This window comes from Leuciscus leuciscus (assembly GCF_965113295.1).
Source record: "Leuciscus leuciscus genome assembly, chromosome: 5".
Lineage (NCBI taxonomy): Eukaryota > Metazoa > Chordata > Actinopteri > Cypriniformes > Leuciscidae > Leuciscus > Leuciscus leuciscus.
In genome coordinates, this window is record NC_138729.1 from 36,489,215 (window position 1) to 36,501,980 (window position 12,766).

The following is a 12,766-nucleotide window of genomic DNA, read 5'->3' on the forward strand; positions in this document are numbered from 1 at the left end:
CAGTCCTTCAGTAGGGTTTTCACTCTTCTTTCGAGCTGGGTTGATACAAGTATAATGCACGCTTTACTTGGGTCACAAAATTTAATTTAGGCAATTAACAACCACTGCTGCAAAACTGAAATTTGATACTGTAAATTAAAAAGCTATATGAGATGAAAATTTAATGAAGATAAATGAGCTGCCACAAGAGAGGGCGACAGTACATGAGCAAGCAACTTCATTTCAATAAAGCTTAATTTAGTTTATTTTTAACTGACAGTGATTCTCTGTCAAGAAATGTTGCAGGGCCTATCAGTTCATGTCACTTTAAAAACACAAAGAATTTGCATTAAAGCCATTCAATTAATTAGTCCTGTCTGAAGATTATTCACACCTCTTCCTTTAGAATATTTAGATAAACAAGCATTTTTATGTATGGTAAGGCTAAGCGGTTTATGAAGAACAAATGTTGCCTTGACAAACCAAATGTTAAAAGTGCAACAAGCAAATACAAATTTAATATAAAAGAGACAGGAAAATAATGCACATAATGTGCTAAACTCCCTTAAGTCCTGGCTGCAGTTATTGGAGTATCTGACAGACTCTTGCAGTATAACACTATGGATATTAGCAGAATCCGGCACTGAAACATTGGAGTATTGATTTAGAAGCTCAGGGGTTTACAGAATGACATCCATCAAAAGGAAAAACAGGAAAGATTCTAGTTTCCAGGAAACAAACACAAGAGCATCCCTGTACAAGATAACCATTTCATTTTACCATATGTGTCTCTAGTATGTTTTTTATGGCTTTTTTTAAATACAGGGCTTATACAAGCTTTTTGACATTATTTACTAAATTACTTGTACTGTTGTATTCATTGTTCCCTTTGAGTCATGTGTCATGTAGTGAAACTTATAGTTTATAGTGTTGTTTTAAGTGTCACTTTCACTTTGTTTTGTGTGTGGAATAGAATATGTGGAGATGAATGTCTTGATTCATTGTTATATCAATGCGTGTACTCAAAATGCCATATTCTGCACAGATCCTCATTATAAAACATTGCTCGCGTGGCATTCGAGCAATGCATAGCCTTACTTGTATGACAGTTTACTTATTTGAAGAAATATTGTGAAATATTATTACAATTTAAAATGTATTTTTATTCCTGTGATGGCAAAGCTGAATTTTCAGCATCATTACGCCGATCACATGTCACATGACACTTTAGAAATCATGCTAATAAGCTTATTTGATGCTCAAGAAACATTTCTAATTATTATCAACGTTGTGCTGCTTAATATTTTTGTTTTTAAACATTGTTTTGCAGGATTCTTTGAGAAATAGAAAGTTTAAGAGAACAGCACTTTTTGCAAGTCTTTACTGTCACTTTTGATCAATTGAATGCATCCCTGCTGAATAAAAGTATAAAATAAAATAAACTGACCCCAAACTGTTAAACCGCAGCATACACTGTATACCACTGTTCATAAGGATGAAGTTGGTGGTGTGAAGTGGAAATATCACGCCGGGCATATTTAAGCATATTAGATGAGCCCCCACAAAAATGATAAAGGATAAATTAATATATTCCCAGGGAATGTCTCCAATAACACCATCACTCACCATCACTAGTCTCCCAATGCAGACAGCAGTGTCTCGCCCAATCTAATTCCAGCAACCCGCCTTCTGCCTTAACAGTCCGTCTATATTGCTTAAATTAAATTTTGTGCCACAGGCCTGTGACACTAAAGTCATTCATTACTGCCATCTCAGTTTTACTTAATGTTCTCTTGGTCACTACGGGTGGCCTCAACCTTGTTCTTAACTGCTATTCCTCACTCTGTTTTTGGCATGAAACCAGCTCTTTTACATTATTTTAGTGTATCATTAGCACCTTACTATTCACTCCCCCCACTGTGCCTCTCATTGCCAAGCTCACGAAGGATTGATGAGCATGTCTGAACCCCAAAAGTTGGAAATACCTCCATTCTTCCATTCATTTGCTGCCCTTTGCCTTCTGCAGCATAAAAGCACTTTAAAATCACTTAGAAGGCTCCTGAGTATCCCTGGCTAAGGATAGGCTAATATATAACAGGAATGTAATTAGGGACAGAGGACGGGATAGCAGGTCAGAAGTGAAAACCTTTGTGCTAAAGAAAACCTTCATAATGCAGTGATTGAAATCACTTCAAGTTTCTAACATTCAAAAAAATTCATTTCAGGGCCACTGCAGCTGTAAAAAGATTGACCGGCAATGCGTTTCTGTCTTCTTTATAACAAACAATACTCTGACACTAGCAGGCAGGAGATATGAAACATTAATGAGATTCTGTGGGAGGAAATAACAGAGAAACTTCAGGTAATTCCAGGTGACAGTTTAGGCAATAAGGGAAGAGTCATCTATCAGGAGATTTACTGCAGGCACAAAGACAGCTGCAAGATTTGGGTGACATAAAGATGGAGAGGGACATTCTGAGAGATCATTCATCCAAGCATAAGACCTGCTCAAGTCATATGCACAAAACTTTGTTAGGTTGATTTCTAGGCGACAATTGCTGCACCCACACGTCTGCACACTTTTATCACATTCAGTTGTCGGGGAAAACAAGCAAAATATCCGATATATTTAACAAACGAACATGCAAGGAGCAGGGGATGAGTGTACAACTAGGCTATGTGAATGATCCTTTGTCAAACTTTACAGATTCCCTTAAGGCCTAGATATGAGGTTTATGCTGCCTTCACGTGTTACCTGAATTAACGTAAATTTGTACTGACTCAGAGGTTGCACATAAACAAGTCATAATTTCCAATATTTTAAATACAAATACATATATCAGAAACCATATTTTTAACAGACAAAACATCATGAAACGGTCAAAACACCAACTTTCCATTGTGCGTCCAGTAAAGCTACATTTTTGTAAATGTCTTTTTTTACATTCTAACTACATTTATATTATATTTCACCCAAATACACAACTCGTGCAACAGCCTTGCAAACAGCTTTGGCGTGCAGAAAATGGCATGAACCACCGAATATGAATTTCACGTGCATTTCACATGCAATCTTATCCTAATGCAATGAAGGTATACAGCTTGAGAGAATCCATTTCTGGATCAACCAGAACAGGATCAAGGCCTTCTTTTCTTCTTTTTTTTTTCTTTTTAAATCCTTGCAGTTATCTGCTTTCCTCTCTGAAAGAGTCCTTACTGGAGTTTCTGTACAATTTTCTCACTGCAGAATCTCATCCTGTTCCCTGCATTATAGAAGACGGGAATTTTTGACCACATATTTGGAATATTTTACAATGTGAAAAGGTCTTAAAAATAAAGAAAACTGAATGCTTCTTGAAGACACTGGAAGACTTAAAAGGAAATAGTAAATAATATTATATATTATAATTAGGTATCAAGCACAATAAACTGCTGTATATCTAGTCTAGACACACATATGCATGAACTAAATATAATTTTCCCATATTTACAAGAGGCAAAAACATTCAGTAACAGGAAGCATAGACAAACAGACCTGATGGCAAAACACCCTGCTAAGTAACTTGATAAGATGGATGTAGTAGCCTCAAATGTCATGTATAAAGACGGATGTACATGCAGGTCAATAATAGATGCGGCCTTCCAGTGGTTTCTCATTTGTCTTAATGAATTCAGAAGAGGAGGGGGAGAAAGAGACAGAATGTTTTGTGTTATTGGCTGATATCCGGCTAAAACAACAGTGTTTCCCAGGAGATGAGCTTGGCTCAGGGTCAGTGGCTTCACTCAGCCGCGTCACTTTCTGTTATGCAGAAATCAATAAGGGTTGCCTGTGAACGGCCTGGTTTTATTTCAATACTGTGGAAGAGCCACTGAGATCTAAGCCAATCACACAATACATGTTTACTTCATAAAAGTATCTTCATTAAGCATTAATTAATTGTGTGCAATTAAATTTTTTTTTTATCCATTCAATTATTCAAAAATACATTAAAATGTAATTGATAAAGACAATGACTTGAATACACATCTATGACGAACATGAAGTTTTTAATTTCTAAAATTATGTTGCCAAGTCTCAATGTCAAAGTGGTGACCAGAGATTGTGATTTTAAAAGATAAAAAAACAACATAAAAAAAACATAAAAAACCTTTGGCATACTTTGGCTTTTTATAAAAAGGTCATGTTAGTTCAGATAAAATGAGTAATAATTTCATTTGAAAAATAGGTTTGAAGACTTTCTGAAATGTAATGATTAAGATGTGTACTCGAGGTTAATAGAAAATATTGTATGTCTTTATGCTTGACAGTTATATTACTCATTTTTTTTGAGTAATTAAAACAAAATTGAAAATGATCTAAACATTTTTCATAAATTAAAACAACACGAATACAAAGATTACATTTCTAAGAATGTCACACTTGTGTTTCGAGCTAGATAAAATTAAAATAAAATCATTTTCAAGACATCATCATTTGTCATTGACCAGGAACAGACTTTGAGGTAGTTCTTGACAACATTTCTAATCTAAAAATCAATAAACCACACATTCAAACATCACCTACCTAATGTCTTTCTCTCAAAAACACTTTTTGGCTACTGTGAACAAATTTTGAGGAGACACTGCAACATGTTTACAGTTTGTCCCCAGATTGTCAGGGCACTGAAAAGCTTACTGAGTTTAAAGAGAACTCCTCTCTGCTCAGTTAAGCTGGGCCTGAGCTCGTCTGTCTCAGTATGCCACATGTCAGAGGGATTGATGGTCTGCCTCAATCCCCTCAGAGTGGGACACAAGCCTCGTCTGTCTCGAGCCATCAGACGCAGATGGCACAGCTAATGATGGCATCAGTCAGTGACAGGAAACATGGGAGGAACAAGCAGAGAGAGAGAGCAAAAAAAAAAAAAAAAAAAAATCAAGACTACAGTAGCAATTCATTTTAAGCCAGACATGCTACATAGCCTTGTATTCAAAATCAGACTGAAAAAACTGAACCACTGAATTTTAAATTAACATGGCACACAAGACTATTAAAACATAATTAGGGTTGATAAGTAAAGGATAAAAATACAATCAGTCTGTCATTATTGCTAAATGATCCCATTCGGGGGTGATCAGGTCAATGGGTTTATTTTGAATACAATTTAAAATTATTATTACAATTATTATACACTTATAATTAAATCATAATAATAATAATTAGTTTTTATTTAAATGTATTTTATTATAATGATTAAAATAATTAAAATAAATGTAATAATAAAAATACCCCTAAATAATAATAATAATTATTCCACTAACTGCACACCCAATAAATGGGCATGACATTTCTGAGACCACGGGAGTCCTGATCAACCTGTCAGTTTTTATTCAGTGCAAAGTTTTCCCAGATAATGGTCAGTTATGTTGTGTTGCTATGGACAACAACATGGACCAATCAGAATCAAGTACCCCACAGTGATTTTCATCCACCAGTCTGCCTTGTACGCCCATTAGATTACATCAGTTTGATACACAGAGTGTATCTCAAGCGTTAGAATTGTGTAATTGATCCTAAACACTGGATGTGATGTGGTAAGCCTCCTAACTATGCCATATGTGGCGCAGCTGTCCATTGAAGAGTGCAATTAATAGACACATTGGGCATTTGGCGGCACAGCCAGTAGGAAAGCTGGTGAGTAATGGATGCTGAACAGAACTGAGAGCCAGAGTAGTCTCTCTCTCCAATGGCTGAAATCAAAATGACACACGAAGCTTCTCTCTACTGTACTGTATTTCCTTTGTGTGTCCTCCTACAGGCAGATGATTTCTGAGAGCCCACTGATCCCCGAGTGTTTCCTGCTCATTCTCGACACAATCTCACACCGCTATTGTGCTGTAAACGGGTCAGAAACCTAACATGCACAGCAAAGCACTGCATGATAGAAGCATAATGCAAGAATGAACACAGACATAAACACAAATATGCAGACAGTGTGACGACTATTCCTCAAACACACTGCTTTCAGTTGGCTGCTTCCATAAAGCTCCTTTTATAAAGCCGCAGACAGACATATAGACCTTCTTCCTCCTTATTTTTAGGTCAATTACCCCTGTAGGCAAGTAGGCGGTGAGCACTGATGAGCAGTGCAAGGCTGAGAGTGTCCGGCTCTTTCAAACGCCTGCCCTGATCCTCCAGCAACACACAGTCTTCTCCGATTGATCTCTTCATCATATATAAGCACCCTCCCAGAGAACTTTTTAGTGCTATGTGTGTGTGAGTGCGCTACGCTTACCTTTGGCTGTTATGGCAGGCTGTTCGCCCAGCAGAAGTTTGAGCCTTTTAGCATGGATCTTGCCTTGGTAATGAGACTGCGCTACCACAGCTGAAGTAAAGGACATGTTACACAGCGTACAGCACTTGTTCTTATCCACATCTCCCTCCTCACTGCCCTGCAACACATCAGACACATTTATAACGGTCAGAAGGTCAGAAAGAGCAAGGGCATGGGGTTGAAAGAGGAAAGCAAGAACCTAGAACATTTTTTCTCACAGCACTTTTTTCTTCTAACCTCGGAGGTCAAACCCCCCAGGAACACTTGAGGGTAAATGTGCTGCAAATATAACAAAGTGAAGAATGAAAGCAGGAGGGGAGAAAAGGTCTCGGCTACTTTGGGATTGCTTATGTGGTTCCTGGTAGGATGCAAATGGAGGTGATTTTACAGTAATAGGGCCAGTTTGATTGAACCATCACAGGTAGAATTTGAAGATCTCACCCACTGACTTCAGTACGATCTATTACACATTTTATACCAAATAGAAGATGTGAAATCTGTGAAGCCATTTCATGACTGAGTTCATTTTCTCAGCGGTACATTCATAAGTATATGTTTGGGCTGGAGATCCAATAGAATTCACTTTTAGGGATGCATGACTTCTGGCCTATACCAAAAAGCCAGCAACTAAATATGGTAGATATTAAACCTCTGTACGATTTTCTCTATAAAAAAAATAAACAAGGCATCCCAACATAATAAAGTACAGTATGAAAAATGGATACTCATTTTGAGATTGGTTAAAGATGACACTAATATAAGAAGAATAAATGTTTCTTGAGCACCAAATCAGCATACAATGATCACAGCAATGACTGCTGAAAATTCAGCTTTGATTAAATTTAAATAATACACTACTATTTAAAATTTTGGGGTAAGTAGGTTTTAAAATAATAATAATAATAATAATAATAATAATAATTAATATTAGTAGTAGTAGTAGTAGTAGTAGTAGTAGTATCATCATCATCAAGCATTTTAATTGCATTAAATTGTTTAAAAGTGACAGTAAAGAAATTTATAAATGTTACAAAAGATTTCTATTTCAAATAAATGCTGTTCTTTTGAACTTTCTATTCATCAAAAATCCTGAAAAAAAAAAAAAAAGTATCACAGGTCCCACACAAATATCAAGCTGCAAAACCAATATTAATAACTGAGCACCAATAATAAATAGATCACCAAATAAGAGTGATTTCTGGAGAATAAGGACACTGAAGACTGGAGTAATGGCTGCTGAAAGTTCCACTTTGCCATCACATGAATAAATTACATTTTAAAAAATATTCAAATTTTAATAATATATCACAATATTACTGTTTAGACGTATTTGTGATGAAATAAGTGCAGCCTTGGTAAGCATAAGAGACTTCTTTCAAATGGGAAAAAAACTAAAAGAAATCTTAATTATACACATTTATATTATCAGATGATAACCGATACGCTATCCATATACTGTGCATCCCTAATCACTTTACAAATTAACTTATGCCCTCCACCCTTGACAGATATACCAACTAGTACCTTGGATAAACCTACTGGAATGGCTCCAACATCCCAAGAACAGAATTAAGACACCAAACCTGATGCGATGTCTTTCTTTTTTTGTTTGTCATGCCAACTCAAAGGTCTACTCTTCTCTTCCTTTCCCTAAAACATTGTAATTTTGTAAAGCTTCTACTGTGAACTTTGTTAGTCTTTGGCCTTGTTGGATGTTCCTTACAGGCGTTGTAGCTGTTAACTGTAATTACAGGGAGAGACTTTATATTGATGGTAATCAAAAACAATGGTTGCCCTACAGCTCAGTTTCCAGCTCTATGAATAAAACAAGAAACTAATTTACATAAATTTTCCAGCAATTTTGTTCCATTGCCACAGAGCCTTGGACTATAGGAAGGGTAAACTGGTGTGACACAAGTGTAGTGAAAACAGTCTTAGGTTGTGCCTGGAGGCATTTTTACACAAGCATGAAAACACACAAACTCGCTCTGTCTGAGCAGGAAACACATCTTCCTAAATTGCAGAGATGAATAGACTGCATTTAGAACTGTGTGCATGACAATCTGAAGTACTAGAAAAGAGAGTGAGACAGGAAGAAGGTCAGAAGTATTTTCTCTACGCATGCAGATAGTATACTGGACACACATTACAAAACATACTACATCTGCAATGTTGGTGTTGTCCAAAGAATATTCTTTGACTTATGACATATTAAAAACCATCATGAAAATAATTTAACCATAAGGAACAACTTCCTTGGTTCCTATAGCACTTTCACTTCAGGCTCACAGGCTTATCATCAATAAAAAAAGTTTGAAGCTATTTTTCTCCATTCTAATGTAGATGTAGCTACTACTAAATTTTGCCTCTGAATTCCGTATTGTTTACTTCATTTAATATACTGCTTTTGCACACTGTGTAGCAGGGAACTATGCACTTAGACTCGAGACTGGTCTGTAGAAAATCATTGTCTTCTTTGTTTGTAAGTATCATGGAAGCCAAGCACCCTAAGTGCTAATGGAGGGAGCTGAACAGACAGCACACACAAAATCAGCACTTCTCCAAATGACCTTGCTCTGTGCTCCACTATGTGCGCTGTACATTCAGCTTATCCATTTATCCATATATACCTCAGCTGCTCTGAAAAGCAGAATCTCCCACACGAGTCCTCGTACAGTGCATTCAGTCTTTGTGTTACAGCGACATTCACAATATAATACAGCAAAAATGAAATCATTAGCAAAATCAAAACATAATGACTTTCCATTAAATGCAAATTTGATAAAGAATACGGGTGTTAATGACTGTCATCTGCAAAGGTGTTGGAAAGTCACCATGTTGCAAATTTGCATTGGCTCAAAGTACTGTAGTTTAATTGTTAATTTACTGTGTATGATTGTTTTAGACCTTCTGAAAGTGTATTTGATACGCACAATGGTGCAAATTACCCTTGCAAAGCAAATTTGCATTGGTTAAGAGCATTTTAATTGCTAAAACAATTTTAGATATTGCAAAAATATTAAGTTTGAATTTAAGCTCAAATTAAAGGTGCAGTAAGTGATTTCTGAGAAACATTGTTGAACACTGTTGATATTTGAAATGAACCCAAACAAACACCCTTCATTGCTCCGCCCCTAAAATGCATGAATACACAATACAAGAGTGGATGTCTCTTTATCATAGCAGAAGCGATGCAAAATAATCGTTTGCAAAAAATTAACATACAGTACACAAGAGTATACAAAAGCAAGAGTTCAATGTTAGTCGCCAGCAGCACACAAGCTCCAGACAAACAATGACACTCAAAACCAATATTATTTATGTATGGAGCAGAAACAACAACACCTCTGTTTTTAAGCCTTCCCACTTTGGTCTCTCCAGCGCTGGAAAGCTTTTCTAATATTAATGCGGGTCCTAAAAGCTCTTGCCCGATCATAACCCTTTTTTTCCCGGTGATATTCCTCTGACCTTTTCTCTTTTGTAATGTCTCTCAGCCGTCTCTCTTTCTACAGTCCTCCTTAAAATCTCCCTCTTGCTCACTCTCTCTCCTCCCCCATCATGAGTGGATACACCCCCTACTGCTGATAGACTACAAGTGTGTTGTGGTGTTTGGTCCGATCCAATTTCAACAGCAATCTTCAAAAATCACTTCACCTATAACATGCAATAAAAAACTGCTAAATGAAGACTTTATGAAAGTGACTTTTACTTAAGCACATTTATTTTAATTTTAAAAAGGTTAATGTTAACAAGTGGAAAGATGGTCCACCAAATTCATGCGTCAAGATACTTTCTTAAAGCCTATGCCTGGTTTTATTAACAAACAATCAAACATTTTTTTACATTTTCATCTTTTGAAGAAACTTTGGCATTGAAGGCATTCTGGTGTGACGACCAATCAACCCGGATTAAATCAAGTCTTGTACTACATATTTTCATGTTGGCTGTTCTGTTTCACTTGGAAATACATCAAATTATGAAAGCAAACTGTCTCATGTTAACCCTTTGGCCACCTTGTTGAATAAAGGTGAATTGGACTTATTCAGTCATTAAAGATTCAATTATTGTTGAGCAGAAAAAATATATACTTACACTGTTACACACCTCAGGTCATTAGCGACATTATACACATTTTTACAAAAATAAATAAATGGGAAACAGGCATTCTTTTATAATTGTCATATTGTTTATAATGAATTGATTGAAGAATACTAAAGGTGGTTGATGTCTAACTTTAAAAAAAGAATAAGCGTGAGGGTAATGAATGACGTCCCGGGTCACTTAAAATCAGAGGTATGCGTTTAAGGGTTAAAAAATTATTCTGACTTTAAGATGAAAGAAAAATAAATGCTTATATCCAAGCATCAAATCCAGAGTCAAAGGCAAAAATTCACAAAAATGTATGTGCATGAACAATATATGTTGCACAGAAAAATGACATCCAGGAATCTTCTATAAGAAAATGCAGGGCCTGAATTTCGTTTTGGAAAATGGGGGGGAAATCCCCCCTTAGGTGATTCTTATGGGGGGGAATTTTTTTTATTTGAGGGGGGAGTTTAGACTTTTTTTTTTTTTTATTACATGTATCTCGCCTAAATGTATGCTCACTCATTGCATTTTTACAATGGGGTAATTTTGTTCTTAAGAATTTACACAACACAAGGAAGCTTGATTCCTCAATCTTTGAATTAAATTGAAAAAAGTAGCACAAATAAATACAATAGAATAGAGATCCCAATAAAGAGAAATAAAGAGAAAAGTTTTTGCTTAGGTCTAACACTAGTATTCAGAAATACTACAGAGACTGAATAAAGTAATCAAATGAAAAATAACACTGGGTGGTATTTTAGTCCTAACTAAATTAAATACATAGCCTATTAATCCTGATTACTTAAAATGAAAGCTGTTTTGTTGTTTTGACAATCAAATTAATGACAGACACATATGGCTGCTGTCACTTTAAGAGCTAGTGCACGGATCCTGTTATTATACGGTCACGTGCGATTTATGCTTATTTAAGACATAGCCGACTGTGTTTAGAGGATACTCACCAAGACCGAAATTGACATCATTTTCGCATGTTTTTGACTGTTAAAGCGATATAATCCACGAAAAATAACTTTTGTTACCCGCGAGCTGTTTGTGAGGCGGCTTTACTCTATGTATGTGTGCAGAGAGAAAAAAACATCTCTCAGACAAGAGATGGCAAGTAGCCTACCGAATAGTTTAAAATCGCGTGAATGCTTAAACTGGTAACGTTAAGACTTAAAAAGACGTGCAAATGGTAAACTTTAGTTACTCATGATGCAATGCTGGCCCGATTATGCAAGTGACAATCCGTCTATCCCGACTCCCGAAACGCGAGAGTGTTATCGCCGCCTGCAGCGCGTTTAACGATTGCCTTGTGCAACCCATTTTGAGAGACGAGAGATAGAAGACACGGCACCGCTGAATCAATCACGCTGTTTGTTTGCGTCTCGCAGACAGTTTTAAAATTTGATTTTATAATCTGTGTGGATTAATTTACTAATACAACCTACATGCTAAAGTGAATCAATGTTTGCGGGAATTTCCCGCATTATAAGTGGGAGAACTGCGGGAATGATTAAAATTATGCGCAATACCCGCGCCGAAATTCAAGCCCTGAAATGCAACACAAAACCCCTGACTCAGCTTTATCCCTCCTGATTTAATCTCCAATGTGATTTGTCAGATATGTGCGGCTCACTTATTCTAAAGCCATGTGCAAAGCTGAAGATAATTACACATGTGAATATACGTCTACACAGCAATTCACAGCCTGTCACTAAGAAAGATGCATTGCTCCCCAGCAAAACGGATGTGTCTTTTTCATTCATGCAATAAAAATAAAATAATCTTTTTTTTATCTGAAAGCAGCAAATTCATTTTTCTGTCAACACAAAACAGTGTGTCTTCCACAGAGCTTTACTATAATAACAATATTATTACAACTTCAATTGCTGAAAACAATCAGAGTATAAAAGGAGACTGTTATAAAGACTGTTATAAACTCCATGCCACGCTACTTTCCCTTCTTTGTGAATTTTTTGTAGATTTGTAAAATTCTGTAAACTTGCTATGTCATTAGCAAAGAAAGTAAAAGTTAACTTTTTTTACACTGCAAAATCTCAATGTTAAAGATTTAAGGTATAATGTGTATTTTTTAATGCCACTATATTCACCATTGTTCAGACAAAACTGGGCTAATTCATCAGCAGAGCACACAGAGGAAGCAACAAGCAGATGCCTTACTTATTGTTGTCCCTACATATTTCAGTGGGAAAGGAGAGAATATTTTATATTACACACATCACTAACTGAAAATAAACAAACAATGTATGTCAAAGAAATGCAACTATGACCTGGGTACACAGAACGCTCTCTATAATTATTTTCCTACTCAAGATTAATACTTGGTGAATGCTTGTTTTCTAATGCAGCCCATTTACACACAA

General features: G+C 36.1%; 1 protein-coding gene across 2 annotated transcripts in view; it reads right to left on the bottom strand.

Annotated features, from left to right (window-relative positions):
• The window catches only part of zmat4a (zinc finger, matrin-type 4a), a 160,182-nt gene that overhangs the window by 88,830 nt on the left and 58,586 nt on the right, over window positions 1-12,766 (bottom strand). For both annotated transcript variants that reach the window (XM_082169806.1, XM_082169805.1), the window contains exon 4: window positions 6,252-6,408. In XM_082169806.1, coding sequence (XP_082025932.1) covers window positions 6,252-6,408 — 157 coding nt within the window. The remainder of the gene's footprint in view (window positions 1-6,251; window positions 6,409-12,766) is intronic.